At 58.8% G+C, this 19,779-nt stretch overlaps 1 protein-coding gene across 1 annotated transcript; it reads left to right on the forward strand.

Annotated features, from left to right (window-relative positions):
• The first annotated feature begins 11,340 nt into the window (after positions 1-11,340).
• On the forward strand, positions 11,341-15,832 carry LOC142073739 (keratin, type II cytoskeletal 4-like). Its single transcript, XM_075133882.1, has 9 exons — positions 11,341-11,904; positions 12,518-12,735; positions 13,726-13,786; positions 14,006-14,101; positions 14,209-14,373; positions 14,602-14,727; positions 14,939-15,159; positions 15,388-15,422; positions 15,524-15,832. The coding sequence occupies exons 1-9, from the start codon at positions 11,341-11,343 to the stop codon at positions 15,826-15,828; spliced, it is 1,791 nt and encodes a 596-aa protein (XP_074989983.1). The 3' UTR covers positions 15,829-15,832.
• The last annotated feature ends 3,947 nt before the right edge of the window (positions 15,833-19,779 follow it).

Raw genomic sequence — 19,779 nt, forward strand, 5'->3', positions numbered from 1 at the left:
GCCAGGGGGGCCGGGATCCCTCCCGGGGTGCCAGCACCCATCCCTGGGTGCCGGGATCCATCCTGAGTGCCGGGATCCATCCTGGGTGCTGGGATCCACTCTGGAATGCCAGGGTGCATCCAGGGTGCCGGGATCCATCCCAGCCTGCTGGGGTCTGGCCCTGGGTGCCGGGATCCATCCCTGGGTGCCAGGATCCGTCCTGGGTGCCGGGATCCATCCATGGGTGCTGGGATCCGTCCTGGGTGCCAGGATCCATCCCAGCCTGCTGGGGTCTGGCCCTGGGTGCCGGGATCCATCCCTGGGTGCCAGGATCCGTCCTGGGTGCCGGGATCCATCCCTGGGTGCTGGGATCCGTCCTGGGTGCCGGGATCCATCCCAGTCTGCTGGGGTCTGGCCCTGGGTGCTGGGATCCATTCTGGGTGCCGGGATCCATCCTGGGTGCTGGGATCCACTCTGGAATGCCAGGGTGCATCCAGGGTGCTGGGATCCATCCCGGGGTGCCAGGATCCACCCGGAGAGGCCAGGGTCTGTCTGGGGTGCCAGGATCTGTCCCAAACTGCCAGGGTCCCTCTGGGGTCCCACATGCCCAGGATTCACACCCAGGGTGCCAGGACCTGTCCCTGGGTGCCAGGGCCCCTCCTGGGGTCCTGGGGTCCCTCCTGGGGTGCCAGAGGCATGTCCTGGGGTGCTGGGGTCCCTCCCTGGGCGCCAGGACCCGTCCTGGGATGCTGGGGCCCCTCCTGGGGTCCTGGGGCCCCTCCTGGGGTGCTGGGGTCCCTCCCTGGGTGCCAGGACCCGTCCTGGGGTGCTGGGGTCCCTCCTGGGGTGCCAGGACCTGTCCTGGGGTGCTGCGGCCCCTCCTGGGGTCCTGGGGTCCCTCCTGGGGTGCCAGGGCCCCTCCTGGGGTCCTGGGGTCCCTCCTGGGGTGCCAGAGGCATGTCCTGGGGTGCTGGGGTCCCTCCCTGGGCGCCAGGACCCGTCCTGGGGTGCTGGGATCCCTCCCGGGGCGCCAGGGACATGTCCTGGGGTGCTGGGGTCCCTCCTGGGGTGCCAGGACCTGTCCTGGGGTGCCAGGGTCCCTCCTGGCGTGCCAGGACCCATCCTGGGGTGCCAGGGTCCCTCCTGGGGTGCTGGGGTCCCTCCCTGGGCGCCAGGGTCCCTCCCGGCGTGCCAGGACCCATCCTGGGGTGCCAGGGTCCCTCCTGGGGTGCTGGGGTCCCCCCCTGGGTGCCAGGACCTGTCCTGGGGTGCTGGGGTCCCTCCTGGGGTGCCAGGGACATGTCCTGGGGTGCTGGGGTCCCTCCTGGGGTGCCAGGACCCATCCTGGGGTGCTGGGGTCCCTCCCTGGGCGCCAGGGTCCCTCCCGGGGTGCCAGGACCCATCCTGGGGTGCCAGGGCCCCTCCTGGGGTGCTGGGGTCCCTCCTGGGGTGCCAGGACCTGTCCTGGGGTGCTGGGGTCCCTCCCTGGGCGCCAGGGTCCCTCCCGGCGTGCCAGGACCCATCCTGGGGTGCCAGGGCCCCTCCTGGGGTGCCGGGGTCCCTCCTGGGGTGCCAGGACCCATCCTGGGGTGCTGGGGTCCCTCCTGGGGTGCCAGGGTCCCTCCCGGGGTGCCAGGACCCATCCTGGGGTGCCAGGGCCCATCCTGGGGTCCTGGGGTCCCTCCTGGGGTGCCAGGGACATGTCCTGGGGTGCCAGGGTCCCTCCCGGGGTGCCAGGACCCATCCTGGGGTGCTGGGGTCCCTCCTGGGGTGCCAGGACCTGTCCTGGGGTGCTGGGGTCCCTCCCGGGGTGCCAGGACCCGTCCCAGCCTGCGAATCCCAGTGCAGCCCCATGACTTGTGGGGTGTCTTTTAGGCTCCCCAGCACCAGCCCGCACGGGCGTTAATTGCGGCCCTCGTTAGCGCTGGCCCTAACGAGGCCGCGGCCGGCGGTGCCCAAAAACCCAACCGGCCCAAATCCGGCAGCGTTTGCCCCCAAACCAAGATTCCCTCCGGGATCCAAGCGGCTCCCGTCGCGTCCGTCCGACATCGCCCGGATCTGGGAGCTGCCCCTGGCTCCTCCCGGGGGATTCTCCGGTGTCTCGTACCAGGGTTGAGCCCCGGGGTGCTGCCAGGAGGAAAATTGTGGGAACCTTTTATTTTCGGTTGCCTCTGCACCCCGAGAAGCCCTGGGATCGCCCCGCCCGTGGGGGTTGCTGTGCCAAAAGTCAGGCCCCAGGTCACCCAGGGAGGAGGGGACACCCCCTTGGGTGCCCACCCATGTCTCCCCTTTCCCCCCCCGATCTGGAGTCGCAGGGCGGGAGTGGAGCAGCCCAATTTGGGGGTCCCAGCCCCCCCATTGAGATCCAGCCCTAGGAATAGTGCGGGGGGGGTGGGGTGGGTGGTGTTTAATGGGATTTTGCACCCCGACCCCCTCGGAGGTGACGGGGGACATGACCGGGGCCATCGGGGCTGCTGGTGGCAGAGACGCGGGGGGCTCGGGTGTCCCCGTGGGGGGGGGGGGGCGGCAGGATGGGGGACCCCGGCTGGGAGCTGGGCGGCGGCAGGCGGGGACTTTGCCCCTTGGTTAATAATTAGCAGCAGCGGCTCCTCCGGGCTGGGGACGGATCCTGCTCACACGGGGACGTGGGGGGGGGGGGGCGGATTTGGGGGTTCGGGGGGGGCTGTGGGCAGCTTTGAGGGCCCCATGCAACGGAGGTGGGGGGGGGCTCAGCATCCCCCCGGCACCGCTGACACCGCCAGCGACCCCTTAGCGGGGGGGGGGGGGGGGCTGCAATGTGGGGCTGGGGGGGGGTGTGGGGGGTGCAGGGTATTGGGGTGCTGCAGGAGTTGGGGTGCAACGTCCCACCTCCCATTCCCGGTCCGGAGGTGACACCTGCCGTCTGCACCGTCAGCCTCCGCTGCAATTACCGCTTGCAGCTAATTAACGCGCTCGGGGGGGGGGGGGGAGGGGGCGGGGGAGGCGGGGGGGGGTCCCCTGTCTCCCCCCCCCTGCAATGCACGATGCCCCCCAGCCCTGCCAGTCTGCACCCCAGGGGCTTGGCCCCCCCCCCCAATTTTTGGTGCGGTGCAAAGGGGGGAGGCGGGAGCATCAGCTGCCGCCAGAGGCTCCCCGAGAGCCGCCCCGACACCCCCCAATTCCCGGGGAGGGGGCCCTGAGGATCTGGGGGGGGCCCTTGGGCCAAAGCGGGGTGGGTGCTGGGTTAAGGTGGGGGGTGACACAGCTGACACCCCCCCATGGGGGGGTGGGAGCAGCCGCGGTGCCCAGGCTTCCCCCTGCCCGGGGTGGGGGGGGGATTAAAGTGGGGCCACCGCCCTGCACCCCCTTTTCTGCTCCCCCGCCCCCCCAAATTTCAACACCACCCTCACCTCGCCTCGAGGTTTGGCTTTGGTGGGTGTCGTCCCCCCCCCCCCCCCGCCCCGGGATGTATCCAGGTCCCTCGGGGCTCGGCCCTGCTTTTTGGGGGGCTGGGAGCTGGTGTGGGGGCTCATCGGGGGGCTCATCGGGATGCTTGGGCGGGGGGATGGGCTTGGGGACCCCTCCCAGCCCCAGTGGCAGCCCCGGCCCCCCCGGATGGTTTTGGGGTTCGCGGGGACGCTGGAGGGCGGCAGAGGAGCGGGGATGGGTTACGGCAGCTGCCAGATCCCGGGGTGCAGGCAGCTGCCTGGGACCCAGCTGCGGGGGGGGGCAGGATGCTGGGGGTCCCCCCTGCGGTCCCCCGGGGGGGGGAATGAGGGGGGCCTGCGGGGTCCCACCCCAGCCCTGACCCCCGGCTCCAAACCCCACTGGGCATTTGGGGGTTTGGGGGTGGTGGTCTGGATCCAGCGGGGGGCTGGGGGGGGTGGAACAGGAGGTGGGGCTGAGCCCGTCCCCCCCTTCCCCAGCCGGGAGGGACCCCGAGCCCCATGGACCCCCCCATTCGGAAAAGCTGGGGCTCCTGGAGACGTGACCTGTGCAGGGGAAACTGAGGCACGGGGTGGGTGGGCCGGTGGTCGGGAGAACCCAGGCGTCCTGGGGGGGGCTTGAGCCCCCCAAGGGTGGCAGCTCGGTGGGACCCCCCCCACGGTGCAAGGCGGGGAGGGGAGGGCTGGAGGGGACCCCCCCTCCAAAGCATCACCCCATCTCGGTGCCAGCACCCCTGCCCTGCAAAGCCCCCTTCCCCGGGGGGGGGGCACCCGAAAACCCGGGGTGCCGGGCACCCATGGGTGCTGGCACAGCCGGGTCCCGGCGGGCAGGGCCGGGCAGGGCCGGACAGGCCCCGGCAGCGCTGGGACAGGCGCGGGGGGGGGGTTTGGGCAGCGCTTTGTTGCGGGCAGGGTGCGGTGCCACCCCGGGTTTCAGTGTCACCCCACCCTGGGGACACCGCGGGGGGGGACCTCGAGGGTCCTTGGCATCACCCCGCGGCTTTGCGGGACCCAGGGGCACCCAGAGGGTCGCGGGGGGGTGGGGGTTAAAACCACCCGTCACCTCCGAAAAAAGTCCCAGGGCTGGAGCTGGGGAGGTGATGCCCTGGGTGGGGAAACTGAGGCACGGATGCAGGGATGCGGCTTGGGGACCCCCCAGGCAGGACCCAATCCCCATTGGCAGGATTTGACCCTAGAAACCACCCTGGGGGTCCATCCCCGGGGACTCGGGGCGGCCACGGCCCCCCCGGGGCTGGGGGGGGGGTGCCAGGGCAGGCTGGTGCCTGACTCAGCTCGTCTCACGGGTGGAGCCGTGACTCACCGGGACGGACGTGCCGGGGCCCCATGGGCTGCCCACGTGTTTTTCGGGTGTCCCCGGGCTGCGTGGGGTTTGGGGGGGGGGTCCCTGCTCCTTTTGGGGTGTCCCGGGGTCATGCGGGAGCTGGGAGGGACGCCGGGGTTCCTCTTGAGCTGTGGGGGGAGCGGGGTGATGGGGTTTGGGGGTCCTGAGCTCATGGTGGGGGGCATTAGGGGCTCGTGGTGGGTGCTGGAGGGGACAAGGGGACCCTGCCCGGGGGGTCCCCCAGGGTGAGGACCCAGGCGTCCGGGGATGGAGCTGAGCCACCAGCTCGGGTGCTTTGTGCCCCCCAAACTTTCCTACCAGTGATGGGACCCGAACCCCCATTTCTGCCTCTACGGGACTCTCCGAGCCCAGCCCCCCCCCCCCCAAATCCACTGCCGGGGTGGGCTCCTTCACCCCAAACCCCACCTTCCCCCCCCCCGGTCCCCACAGCCACAAGCGTTTTGGGGTCCCCTTGGATGTGATGCGATGCTGCAGGGGCGGGTGTGTGGAAAGGAGCAGCGCCCACGCAGGGGACACCCAAAATCCGGGTGCTCGGGTGGGCACCTCCGGGCGTGCGCCCGTCCTCGCACACGCGTGTGCGCGGGGCGTCCCTGCCCCGTCGCGGGGGGCTCGTCCCCCCGCGGCCGCCGGAGCCCGGGCGTGGTTCGGGGCAGGGGCGCAGCCGCAAGACCGGGCTTGCCGGCGGATTTAACGCCTGTAATTAGCGTCGGGGGCAGGACCCGCCCGAAGCTCACCTCTTCATATTTTCACACGCACACCCCTGCACCCTTCCCGGGGTGCTGCCCTCCCCCCTTGGAGCCCCCAAACCCCGCCTGGCCCCCAGCATCCCCCCCCCCGCCCCGGCCCCATCCTTTCCCTCGCCCGTGACTCCTCGTGGGGGTGAAGCACCCCCAGATCCAGCACCTTTTGGGGAGGGTGTTGCCTTTTTTTTTTTTTTTTTTTTTTTATTTTGGGAAAACACCCCGGGATCAGGCGCGGGGCGTCCCCCGGGTGCCGGCGCAGGGGAAAGCGGGGTGAGATGGGATGGTGGGGAGGGATGGGCTCATTTTTGGGGTGGCTGGTTGGGCTTCCCGGCACGTCTCTGCCCTTTAGAGGGTGCTCTGCGTTTACCGTCCCCGGCCGGCGCACCCTGAGGATTGCGGGATGGCCGGCATGGGATGGCTGGACGGACGGACGGACGGACGGACGGATGGCTGGACGGATGCCGGGGTCATCCCATGGGGTGCAGCACCCTCAGTTCCCACCTCCATCGCCCCACATCTGCCTTCCCCCCCCCCCGGCTCATCCTCGGGGTGACCCCAGCAATTTGGGGAGGGGGTGATGCTGCAGCAAAGCCATTTCCCTCCGCGTCGGGAGGCTGTTGGGTCCAACCCCCCCGATCCCAATTGCTTTAACCCCACTGGTCCAGCAGCAATTCCCAGTCCTCTGCCGAGCCTGGGCTCTAATTTTGCTGAAGGGAGAGATGCTCTCCCATCCATTTTGCCTGTTTTCTTCCCAAAAATGCTCTTTTTCTGATTGCTTCATGTAAGAGCCAGAGACTTTAACAGCCTCGTTTCCACCCCCCCAGCTTGAGATCCGAGGGGACCTTTGCATGGGGGAAAATCCTCTCCATCCTCCTGCCAAATCCGTAGGCGTTTGGAGAAACTTTTCCGTTTCCGTGAGGCTCGGAGGCTTCAAACCCATTTTTCCTCAGCCTTTTTTTTTTTTTTCTTCACTAAAAATGAATGTTCTGGCCCCAAGTGACGCTGTCGGGGTGGGGGAACGGGCTGGGGGAGATGCTCTGCCCTGCAAACGCTCCTCGACCGCCCGAAGGTGTTTAAAGGTGCGATTCCCCACCCTCGGCCCCATCGCAGGTTTATTCAGCACGACCCTTTTCCCTCTAAATTTGCCCCATTTTGGTGTCCTTGTTTGCCCTCAGCGTGGGCAAGGGATGCTCGGTGCCAGGTTTCCTCCAACGTGGGAAGAAACAGGGGGAAATAGGTGTCCGGCGGGTCTTTATTCCCATGGGATGGGGTTGTACGGCTCTGCGCTGGCCTTGCTTGGGCTGCTGAGATGCCGTGGGACCTCCCTCACCACCCCGGGGGGTCAACCCTGCCCCTCCTTGGGGTGAACCCCCACCCTGTTATCCCTCAGAGCAGGTCCTCATCTCCGGGGGGGGGGGTCCCGCGGGGGCTGCCCTGCTTCCCTCTTCCAGTCCAAGAGGATGCTCCTCCCGGCTACCTCCGAAATTATCCCTAATATTCATTTCACGGGAGACCCGGTGGGGAAAGCACCCCGGGAGCAGGGTGGCAGGGGGACAGCGGGAGAGGTGACACCCAACGCTGCATCAGGCAGAACCATTTAATGGCGTCACCATCATACGAAGAATTATTGCCGTTATTAATATCACTTACGGAGGGCCGCAGGTTCCCAGGAGAAGGGGTTGCCTGTAAGCTATGTGTTAGCAGCATCACTTCTTGCAAGGAGGCTCCCGAGCGAGCGCCCGGGGGCTCTTTGCTCTCTGCAATTGCAGCTCTGACAGGAGCGGGGGTGCCGCCCGTCTTCTGCAACGCGCCGCTTTGATCTCTCTCGGGACCCACCTTGTTATTTCTGCTGGTGTGATTCCCAGCTCACGTCCCAGCCCTGCAATTTGCCTGCTTAGTAATTGCCAGTTGAGCGGCCGGGAGTCTCCTGCTCCTTTGCTCTTCGACAAAGCGGGGTTTTCTCGGTTGAACGCGGTCCCAGTGCAGCTTTGGAATGAAACCGGCTACATTTGGGCTCTCTGGTTTCGCTCTGTTTTTCCCCTGGGTGCTGCAGCTTGGATGCCGCCCGTGCTTTGAGCCCGTATTAGCGGTCCCCACTCCCGCGGGGGGACAGGGGGTACCTGTGGGCGCGGATATCTTGGGTATCCAGCTCCGGGCTTGACACACGGGGCTGTCCCAAGCCTTTTTTAACCCCACAACGAGGACACATCCCCTCTTCCCACCCTTCTTCGCCAGGAGAGGAGCCGGCCCGTGGGTGCAGCCGCTGATGCACCATCAAAGAGCTCTGCGGGACTCACCTGCCCGCCCCGGTTTAATTTCTCTCTTTCTTTCCTCTGCTTTGCATGCGAGACCTGGCCCGTGGGGAGAACAAGCAGCGAGACCGGAGAGCCCAGCCTCAGCCTTCGGCGAGGGGCTGCGCTCGCTGCCGTGGGCTTCGATGCCCATCGATGGCTTTGGGAGGCTTCCCTGGCTCTGAAGTACTCCCAGTATGAACTGGTGTTGCAGCCAAGGGACTGTGCTGCTTCCAGCATCATGATCCCTACGATCCTAAGAAGAGATGCTGAGCACCGTCAGCTCCCAGTAGGATAAATCCCAGTTTCTGTCCAGGCACGGTGTCCGGTGCAGGAAAGGGTCACATCCTGCCATGGTTCATCTGCTGAGGTGCACGGAGCGCGCCTGCTCCTCCGTTGAGCCCGGAGACCCCCGTGTCCCCACGCAGGTGTCCACCAGCAGATGAGGGATGACCCATGGCAGATGAACCGGCTGCCCCGGTGCCAGCGGGGACCGAGCCTGTGGGTCCCTGCCCCACAGCTGCCACCCCACCGCGGCGGGGCCCTGCCACAGACGCTCAGGCTGCACCTCGGCGGATGCGCGTGTGCCCAACTCTCCTGCCGTGGCCTTGCGGAGCCCCGAGCAAGTCTCGGAAGCTCATTAAAGAAATGCAGCGGGACGCGTTAGTGGAGCTGCAAAACCTCTTGGGATCAGGTTTCACCTCTGGGCTAGGGTTAGGACACAAAGAACTGGGTTATTTATATCTTTCCATGGGAAAAGCCTATTTTCTCTTTCCAACATCTCCTTCAAGCCTGGCCTAGCGAAGCTCTTAGGCGTGTGTGTAAGTCTGGGGGTTTGTCCGCTGGCCTTAGGGAGAGGAGAAACCCCTCGGAAGGTGGACACGTGTGTGGGCATTGCTGGAGAGCAATGGGGGCCAACGGCTGAGGAGCTCTTGGACATGTTTGGTGGGGTGTCCAGGTCCTTAGTGGTGGAACCACGTGGATTTAAACCCCGCAGTAACCTGATGTTGAGATTTTATCTGGATTTCTGGTGTAGGAAAAGAGCCGGAGCGACGAGCTGGTCTTTAAGAGGAGGACTCATGTCTCCTGCATTTGGAAACATCTAATCTCTGCCGCACGCTACGTCAGCTTTGCTACCGTCACAGCTCTTGCGAGGAGAGAGGAGTTGCTGGAATTTGACCTCTCCTCCCAGCCCGCCGTGGGGGAGGCAAGAGAGGAGGTGCCGGCAATTAAAGCGGGGCCGGGTTGTCCCGTGGGCTCTGTCTCCACTCCCCACCCCATGGTTGCCTCCATGGTGTGCTTCCCTCCCCAGGGTGCTCATCCCAAGACTTTGCCGTTGCCACCAGGTCACTCCGTCCTAGAATCACAGAATCACAGAATCATTAGGGTTGGAAAAGACCTCTGAGATCATCGAGTCCAACCGCTGACCCAACCCCCCCACGCCCACCACACCACGTCCCCAAGCGCCTCACCCACACGGCTTTTAAATCCCCCCAGGGATGGGGACCCCACCACCTCCCTGGGCAGCCTGGTCCAAGGCCTGACCACTCTTCAGGAAAGAAATTTCTCCTCATGTCCCATCTAAACCTCCCCTGGTGCTGAGGGGGTGATGGTGGCCAACGCTGGGTCCCCAGGAGCTTTGCTCCTGGTGTGTTAACCAGCCCGGCAAACGCTGGAGCATCCGAGATGCTCAGCCTTGGGATGCAGGATGGATTTGGGAGGGAGCCCCAGCGTCCCAGCGAGGTTTTCCCACCCCACCGTGGTGGGGCAGGACTTCATGGGCGTTAGCAGGGCGCTTTGCTGGCCCAACAGCTGGCTTCTTGGGCAAGCGCCTCGGCCGGCAGCGAGCCAGGAGCCGTGCCAGGAGCCGGCGGCGGAGCCACCCTGGGAACTCCCGGCAGCTACGCTCTGCGCCCGGGCTCAAACAGGTTCATTCGGTTTCTCGGCAGATCTGCCGGTTGCGTAAGGTCAGGGAGATGCGGCCGCCGCCGCCTTTCCCCTGTCGAAAGCCGGGTTCAAGCCGCTTCCCTCCTCGCCCCGACCACGTCCCCACCGCGAGCTGGAAAATCGGGGATCCCAGAGCCCCGGGGTGGGAAAGGGTTTCCAGGTGGGAGCGGGGCGTGCAGGATGCTTGCTGCCAAAGGGGAGCGTGAGTTTCCCTCTTCCCTGCAATGCAAATCCCCTTGGGCTGAAAATCCTGCAGTTCGACGCATGCCCGATGAGGTTCAGGAGGAAAAGTCCCGCAGAGAGGCACCCGGACCCAGATTTGCATGTTTGCAGAAAAAAAAAAAGCTAGGGGTGAAGAGGCTCGGAGTTGAAACTGGTTCCCCAAACTTCTCCCACGAGCGTCTCCAATAGAAGGGATAATTATAGACCTGGCTTTTATTGTCACGGCTTCAGCTGCAGCTTGTGGTTTGGGGGGGAAGTTTTATGGCTTTTTATTTTTTTTTAACGGCGGGATAAATGGGGATCCTCAGTTGGAAGGCATCTTCAGACACCTCTGCTCATTAAAATATAAATTAAAAGCGGTTAAGCAATTAAGTCGTATTTTTTTTTAAACAATGCGAGCTCGCTAATGGGTTAGCGCGGGAGCGGCTTTGCCAAGCGCCACGTGCTGCGGAGGGGGCTCGCGGCTGCAGACCCTGCGAGGACGATCAGGAAATATCCCGGCAATGCCTGGAAGGCTTCCAGCCTGGGAGGGGTGGGGACCTGCCCTCGGGGACGCGGGGCAGAGCTCCTCAGGCTGGTGAGGGCGTCTCGACCCTGTTGAGGTACGGCGAAGGGCGTGCAGCGCAGAAATATCAAGATACTTTGGTCTCTGCAAACTCCTCCCTGGCTCGATACAGCAGTCAGAGCGATCGAAAATGACTTTAAAACCTTCTTAAAGGTGTTTCTAAGTCTTCTTTACTGACATAAAACTGATTTTATAACCCTGGCAAGGACTAATGCTCTCTGGTTGGGAAAGAGTTTTGGACAACCCAAGTCCAACCTCCTCTGGGCAGGAGGTTGAACCGGAGGGCATCTGAGGGTGTGATTGGGAAACCGCATTTTTGTTGGAATTCAGTGAACCACGCACCTGCCATCAGGCTCAAAATGAGTGATTTAGCTAAAAGAAGGGTCTCCCTCCAGGGTGTAATACGTCAAGGAATTTGTAAGGCTTTGTCTCTGCCGTAAGAGGCTCAGAAAGGCCCGTGACGAGTTGACATTTGCAGCTAAGGGAATTTGATTTGGAGTTGTCCTTCCAACACCAACAATAGCTTTGTTTTTCTTAGCTCTCGAGGGAGTGTTTTGAGGCAGGTCATGGTGGTGGCAAAGAGGGGAGGGCATCCTTCCAAGCCCTAAAACAATGAATAGAATAAGAAAAAAAAAAAAGACACCTCCACTCCCCTGACACCCGGCCAACTCCCTCAGCACATAAAAAGGGGCGCCCAGCCACTGCACCCGCAGGACTCACCTCCCCTTGCCTCCGAACCTCCTCCTGTGTACCGCACCGCTCGGCTCTTCTCTCTTCACGGGTTGACTCTTGGGGACCCGTCACCATGTCTCGCCAGTCCTGTGGTCTCGGCAAGGGGTTCAGCTCCAGCTCCGTTTCCTTTGGAGGAAGGAACAAGGTCACGTTCAGTTCTGTGTCCCGTGGAGGATGCAGGGGACCTGGCAACGCTGGGGGCTTCAGCAGCAGGAGCCTCTATTGCTTGGGAGGGAGTAAAAGTACCTCTCTGGGAGGATTCGGTCGAGGTGGTGGAGGGCTTTGTGGTTTTGGGGCTGGTAGCCAAGGAGGCTTTGGCTACGGCTACGGTGCTGGGGCAGGATTTGGTGGCGGCTATGGTGGTGGGGCCGGAGGTGGCTTTGGTGGAGGCCTTGGTGGTGGCTTTGGTGGAGGCCTTGGTGGTAGCTTCGGTGGCTTTGGTGGAGCATTTGATGGCGGCATGGGAGGTCAAGGCTTCCCCCCTTGCCCACCGGGTGGCATCAGGGAAGTGACCATCAACCAGAGCCTGCTGGCCCCGCTCAACCTTGAAATCGACCCTGAGATCCAGAAGGTGCGAACACAAGAGCGGGAGGAGATGAAGAAGCTCAACGACAAATTCGCTTCCTTCATTGACAAGGTGAGAGCGGCTTCACCCCGGGGCTGGGAGGTGGAGGTCTGAGCTCACCGCGGCTCGTGCTGGTTGCAGTTACTGGGAGATACCCATCCAATAATACCCAGAGAGCCAGGCGTTGCCCAGAGCGCCCCAAAGAACCCCTGCAGACAGAGAGATGGTGGCTGGAGAAGTGACTTTCCCAAGGTTATGGAGAAACCCAGGAATAGGATCCTTGGTTCTCAAGACCACGATGCTGGTGCTAAGCTGTGGGACCCTGCACCTACAAGCAGAGCATCCTCAGAGGAGTCTCTGCTGATGGACTCTGTCCATCTGTGGGCTGAAGGACTTCGGGTGTTTTGGCCTATTTTTAAGGAGAAGATGCCAAAGCTATGAAGTTCATTGTGTTTGTCCTGTTTAGAACCTGAGATTGGAGAGTGGGATGATTGCCCACTCATCCTAGAGCTGTGGTCCCACCTGTCCAGTGGGACCCTGGAGTTATGGCTCACTGGAGATGAGAATAGGCAGGAAGGTTTCATTAAATGGGAAAAAAATATGGAAAACGTGGGAAAAAAACCAATAAAAAGATGCTTTTGGGAATAGTCTGACTCTTTTTCTACCCGCTCCTGTAATCATTTAGGTCCGGTTCCTAGAGCAGCAGAACCGAGTCCTGGAGACCAAGTGGAAACTGCTGCAGGAGCAGGGTGGCACGGGGACGGGTGGCAGGAACCTCGACCCCTATTTTGAAACCTACATCAGCGGGCTGAGGAAGCAGCTGGACTCCCTCGCAAGCGAGAAGCATCAGCTGGAGTCAGAGCTGAAGAGCTTCCAAGATATGGTGGAAGACTTCAAGACCAAGTATGTTGTTCTCGGTGTAGTCATGGTTGGGCTGTCCGGTGATGAAAAAATAGAGATAAAAACTTACTTCGATCAGTCAGAAAATGGAAAGAATCATAAGAATTGGCAATATTTCACTTGTTGCAGTGATTAGAAAATGGAAAAGGTTTTGGGGAAGTTTTCATCACCTGAGTTTTGACAAGAGGCGGTGATTTTTCAAGGTGTTTCTCAATATATGGTGTTGTCTGAGTTACGCTTCTCACTAACGCAGGATCCTCTGCTGTTTGTCTTCCTCAAGAATCCATGACATTATGATTTAATGAACTAATTAGATCAGTTGCTAAATCCTACTATAATTTCCTCATGGATTTCCTCATGGATTCCTTCCCATAATATCCTTCATGATTTGAAGCTTAGACCTTTCTTTGGATGATGTGTGTGGGGGGGGAAAAAAAAAGATTCTTTTCCTGCTGTTATTTATTAGATTAATTTGTCCGGTCAGAAAAGCAAGAACAAAGCCTGGAGAAATGCTTCCACTACAGGAGTTACAAAAAATGGTGGGGAAGCAAGTCTGGGACTCATCAGGATCAACCAGGTCCCTTGTTCTACTGAGGCGGCAGGTTGAAAACTGACTTTGTTTTGGAGATCATCTCCACCACTCAACGCTCTGCAGCAATTACCTGCCCCAACGAGCAGTTGGAAATGGCCCATGTTGAGGACCTGAAGGTCCTTGGGTCTTGTAGAAGGAGTTAGAGTGGCCACAGCCACCAGGACTCGGTTTAGGCAGAGCTAAGATTCCTCTTTGCAGGCTTTCTTCAGCGAGGCGCTGGAGACGGCAGGAGCCAGGACTCGTCTAGAAAGGCGAAGCGCCGTTGCTTGTCCATAAATCTTGCTCACGGCAGGTCTATTTTTGCTGCGTTCATTAGTCTGAGGCCAACAACGTGTAGTTGCCTGCAGCAGCCAGCGCCAAAATAAGCAGACAGATTCAATCTCCCTCGTTATAATCAACAGGTACGAAGAGGAAATAAACAAAAGGACAGCTGCGGAGAACGATTTTGTGCTCCTAAAAAAGGTAAAGTCCTTTTTTTTTTTTTTTTTTTTTTTGCCACAAAGACACGTCTTGGTTCGGAGGGTGTCTTGCTTCCGTCAGCACCGATTCGTTAGCATCAGACACAAACCAGGACCCCTAGACGTATGTGCCATAGGGAAACGGAGCACCAAGGGCTCCCAGTTAAATGTTAGATAAAACGGTGTGCGTCACGCGGGTTTTCGCTTCCCATTTCTCCTGCAGGACGTGGATGCGGTCTACATGACCAAGGTGGAACTTCAGGCAAAATTAGATTCTCTGGCAGATGAGATTAACTTCTTGAGGTATCTTTACGAAGTGGTAAGTGGTCCAGCTGCTCTCTGGAGGGGGATGCGGGGATGGAGAAGGGTGGTGACACTGGAAGGAAATCATGGCAGGGCTAAAGCCAGATCCCGTGTGAATTACAGGAGCTGTCTCAGATGCAAAAAACCGTTTCCGACACCTCCGTGGTTCTCTCCATGGACAATAACCGAAACCTGGACCTGGACAGCATCATCGCAGAGGTCAAAGCCCAGTACGAGGAGATTGCCAACAGGAGCCGAGTGGAGGCTGAGTCTTGGTACCGATGCAAGGTGAGTGCTCCACACCTTGCTTGTGATCACCGGTGGCTGAGGAGGTGGAAGAGTTTACTGGTGGTAGCTCAGACCATGCTGAGACGTGGGATGTTGCTGGGATTGACCTGGCCAGACTGGAGCTAGCGTATTCATGCTCACCTTGGCTTGCGTGGGGTGGCATGGAGAGCTGTTGTAAGGAGCCGCTCACGGTGGACCTAACATGCTCCTCTCACTTCTGCCTACCAGTATGAAGAGTTGCAGGCTACCGCAGGCAAGCACGGAGACAGCCTTAAGGACACAAAGGCCGAGATCTCTGAGCTCAACCGTGGGATCCAGAGGATAAGAGCTGAGATCGAGAGTGTGAAGAAACAGGTAGGGGTTGCATTTTTTGAGAAATGGGTGTGAGCTCTTAGTAATGCTCTTCAGAGCTTCCCTAAAAGCAAACAGTCTGGTAACAGTCATCGTAAGTGGGAGGAAACCTGCTGTGGTTGTGAATAGCTGAGCCCAAGTGATCTGGGATCATGGCTGCACCTCCAACCGGCTGCCCCTGCCCCACTCATCACATCCACGTCTTGCCCTCCAGTGTGAAACTCTGCAGAGCTCCATCGCGGATGCTGAGGAACGCGGGGAGGTGGCCCTCAAGGATGCCAGGATCAAACTGACTGACCTGGAGTCAGCCCTGCAGAAGGCGAAGCAGGACATGGCCCGGCAGCTCCGCGAGTACCAGGAGCTGATGAACGTCAAGCTGGCCCTGGACGTTGAGATTGCGACCTACAGGAAGCTGCTGGAAGGAGAGGAGTGCAGGTGGGTGGGGGTACAGCAAGAGCTTGATTGCATCCTGCTAAATCAATGGGAAGAACGCGGCACGTCACATCTCCTGCATTAAAATATTAATGGTGTTGCCATTAGCCGTGGACTACGGTCCCGTAGCTGCTGTTACTCACGCCCATGGTCTGATGGACAAACCTCCATGGAGCTGGACCAGTCCAGATGCCCTGGCTGGACCTGACGCTCCGTCTCTTTTCCCTGCAGGATGTCTGGAGAGTGTCAGAGCACCGTGAGCATCTGTAAGTAGCGTTCCCATGGGAGCGCGGTGGGCTGGGATCGATGCTCCAAAACTTTATGGTGGCATCAGAGGTAACCTCGTGTCTTCTGTTGCTCTCTGCAGCTGTGGTGGGAGGCGGCAGCAGCTCTACGGGAGGTGGATTCGGCAGTGGACTGTGCCTTGGAGGAGGAGGAGGAATCGGATTTGGCGCTGGAAGCGGGAGAGGCGGTAACACAGGCGGTCCTGGCTTCTGCTACAGCCTGGGAGGGGGCGGATTTGGCTCCGGGGGAGGATTTGGTGCTGGGGGGGGATTCGGCTCCGGCGGGGCAGGATTCTGCTCTATGGGCGGAGGGTCTAACTCAGTGGTGGTGGGGTCTGGCACCATCCTGAAGAACACCAGCTCTATGTCTGCCAACCGGAGGGTCTAGGAAAGCGAGCTATCTCACCCCTCCCCGGCACCCAAAGGAGAAAGGAAGCAAATTTCATGACGACCACCACCACCCCTTCATTGCCAAGGTGATGGCCATCTATTTCATTTTAAACCACCACCATCCTTCAGAAACTGCACGGAAAAGTAAAATACGGCTATGTTCACCAACTAATGACTGAGATTCTCAGCCGGTTTGAGACCGGCTCGCTTCCCCGACGCTCCCCTTGAGACACTGCTGGTCATCAGGGCGCCGGGACTCATTCGGAAGCAGGACCTGCCCGTCCCCTGGAAAGGCCCAGACACAGCTGGGATAAGGCTATGAAGCAGCGTGGTCCAAGTGAGAGGCATCCTACCAGCCACGGGTAGAGGGGACTGGTCCACGTGCTGCTCAGAGAACTCGTGTCCTGGGAAGCCTGCGGAAAGGCTTGGCTGCTCTCAAGATCTTGTGCTGGATCCAGATGTGGTGCAATTTTAATCGGTGCTGCTCATCAGCCAGGGCTCGAACTCCAAAACAAGAATTTCCTCACGGTGACTAGTCCCGGCTAAAGACATTTCTTACCCCGCTGCAGTTTATTTGTTCTTCTAAGCAAGATACCGACAGTTTCACCCGTGTTCTTTAGAAGCTGTTGTAAAATGTTTAGTTTTGCTCAGGGTTTTACCTTTTCATTGCGATCCTGGGAACACTTCTGCTTGTTTGCTTAAGCCTTTCTCCTTTGGCATGTGACATACCCTAATAAACACTAGAGGCAGTAAGCTTGTGTGGTTTTCTCTCTGACCAAAGAGTTTCGTGTTGTAACAAGACTCGTCTTTTGCTGAGATCTGAAAGTGTTACCTGACTTTCTCTTGCCCTTTGAAGTTTGCATTTAAAGGAACTAAAGCGAACGTGTAGCCCGGTTTCCCGTCCTTCTCACCCCTCTCCCAATCCCTAAACTCTTCAAAAATGTGGGTAGTTTGTCAGTTTGGCAGGAGGGTGGAGGAGGTCTTGGAGGGTGAGGTGGTTGGGGTGGCAAAATTGCTGGGTCAGGCTCAGTGTGATGGTCTGATCCGGCCGAGTCTGTGAAACACACGGGGTTTTCTTGGGTTACACCCGTGGGAACGAGCCGATTCCTGGGGGTATGGCAGGAGAGAAAGAGGCAGCTGGGTTGAACCTGGATGCTCTTCTCCTCTGTCCTTCTGCTGGGTCCCCTGGGGCGACAGAGGCAGTTGGCCCCGTTAGAGCAGAGCAGACTTTCGGACTCAGTTGATGTTAGGAGACCGTTCCCTTCCCCTTTCTCTTCCTAAGCCCTTTCCTTGCTCCTGTTGGCCAACTTGGGATATTCCCTAGCTAGTCCACCTCTGACTGACCACTGCCTCCAAGCACACCACTGGCCTCCACCCGTCCCCCAAGGTGGTCCCAACGCTGTGGTGCCCACAGCTGGTGCTGTCACGGCAAAGACATTGCACAGCCCTAAGTGCTTTTGGAGCATCCTATAAGGGACAGTGTGGAAGAGGGAAGGGTGGTCATCACCCCTCCAGCTCATTCAGAGCTAATTCCTGAGTATCCATGATGGTGGAGCCAGCCCTGCAGCTTTTACTGTTGTCTGGACTGGCCAGAGATCCATGGGTTGCTTTTAAGGTGTCTCCAAAAGGAGACTGAGACCATGGGAAGAGCAAAATCTCAATCCCCTGTGAAGCTCTACCTTTCCACACAAAAGCAGAATATTTTTGATGACCTGTAAATTTAGAGCCAAAAACTCCTGGTGTGGTTTGACCTCTTGCTCAGGAGACCTTGAATCATGTCCCTGGTCAACCGCAGACTCGCTCTGCCATCTGGATGAGTCATTTAATTTATCCCATGCTCCATTCCCTCTTTGTAAATGCTGGAGACATAAACGTACCAGCCACTGTGGAATGTCACAACGCTGCCAGCAAAGGCGTGTAACTACTTGGATGGGGATATGGTTTGGGCAATGGTTAAATATTCTTGTGAGTTGAAAAGGGACCTGCGATGGCGTTGAATGAAAAGACATCTACTTCCCTCAGAGTCACCCCAATCTAGCTGCCTCTGCGTAAACTTGCCTCCAGCAAATGACTCCTGACATCAGGGCAGCGTGATGAAGAGACAAAAGGCTTCTAGATGTGTACAAATGCTGTAGTTAAAACAAACAGACACCAAAAAGCCCTTGCCTTTTGTTCCTATGATTGCACCAGCAATTAGGGGAAATTTCTCCTGGGCTGGACCGAGATGTGACATAATTTCTGCCTTTTGTTGGAGGAGCGAAAAGATTTTACGCGGCCTCAAATAAGTTTCGTTTAATTTCGTCATGATTTCCCCTCGTCTTAAAAGTCTTTTCTAAAGCACAGTGAAAACACTTAGATGTCAAGTGTTTTATGGGAAGTGTGGGAATTAAATGCTTTGCTTTGCTTTTTTCCCCAGAAATTCTCCCTTTCTGTGGTTGAAGACTTTTCCTAAGTTCAGTGCACGTCGGCTGACAGCGTCGCTGCTGAAATGAGCCTTTTCCTCCAAGTATTCAAGGCTTGAGCCGCTTTTTCTGTATTCCTGCCCGTTTATTTTCATAGAATCACAGAATCATAGAATAGTTCGGGTTGGAAGGGGCCTTAAAAGATCATTTTCCTTCATTAGGGCTTTGGGTACAACGATGTTGTTTGAGATCCCCGCAGCTGCCTATTGCGTTTGTACTGGGTGATGATGTTGATATCCAAATCCCGGTTTGATTTCCTAAACTTGGCTGGAGACGCGGCCGTGACTCAACGAGCGCGTTATCTAAACACACGGGCGCTCGGGACTCGAGCGTTGTGCTGACTTAACGCATCTCCTCCCAGCGTGGCTGGGAACGTGAAAACTTTCTGATCACGTCGTCCTGCCCACAGGGAAAAAAAAAAAAAAAAACCCCAACAAAAAAAACGTAACCACGAATTTGGTAATGCAGAGGGAGGCAGGGGAAGGCATTGTTAAATGCGTGTGCGTCTGTGCATGCGCATATACGTGATTATATCTATAGTAGCTATAAACCCACGGCACCCTCCTGAACCTTGCGGTGCGGCAGGCGGTGGTGGAATGTATTTGCCTGATAAATCAGAAGCAGGGCTGCCAGGTCTCGCCTGTGATTTGCCTCTCCTCTAGACGGGAAGGGCTGTGGAGAGATGGCTCTTGCCTTCTGGCCCCGAGAGGGGATCGGATGTTTGCCGAGGCTTTTGGCTCATGGTTGCAGGGATGGTTGAGGTTGTGCTTCAAAACCTCCCAGGATGGGCAGGCGTTTGTCCCAGCTGTGGCATTCAGGAGACAAAGTCTTGCTGAAGACCAACAAGCCATACGGGACCTCCTCAGCCCACGTGTTTATTGTCTATAAACCGTGCTCTGCAACCACCAAACCCCCTGTCCTCCCCACCCTTTTGGTCTCACAGTGACTTGTTGTTATTATATTTTTTTTTTAGTCATATCTATCCCCTGATCCGCTTCCCCGCATGCTCCCGAATCCAGGCTGGTGCTGGGGAGGGAGGTGGGACGAGCAAGCTGTGTAGGAATAGTTGTGTTTTTCGCTGGAAATGCCAGTTTAACTGCACATTGCGCCACGGTCCGGGTCCCTAGGCACTTTTGAAAATAGGTGTCTGGGCAATATTTTTAGAGGTATTTAAACATCTGAAGATATCGAGAGTTGCTAGTGTGGATTTTCAAGAAGCACTTAATTGCCTGTGTCCTGTGGGAACTTCTGAGAACCTTGTTAGACGGATACCGGCACAGTTAGATGCCTTAATAGTCATAAAGATTTTTGGACTTCAAAATTTCATAGAATCATAGAATCATGGAATGGTTTGGGAGGGAAGGGACCTTTAAAGCTCATCCAGTCCAACCCCCCTGCCGTGGGCAGGGACATCCCCAACCAGAGCAGGGTGCTCAGAGCCCCGTCCAACCTGACCTTGGATGTTCCCAGGGATGGGGCATCCACCA

This window comes from Calonectris borealis, chromosome 30 (genome assembly GCF_964195595.1).
Source record: "Calonectris borealis chromosome 30, bCalBor7.hap1.2, whole genome shotgun sequence".
Classification (NCBI taxonomy): Eukaryota; Metazoa; Chordata; class Aves; order Procellariiformes; family Procellariidae; genus Calonectris; species Calonectris borealis.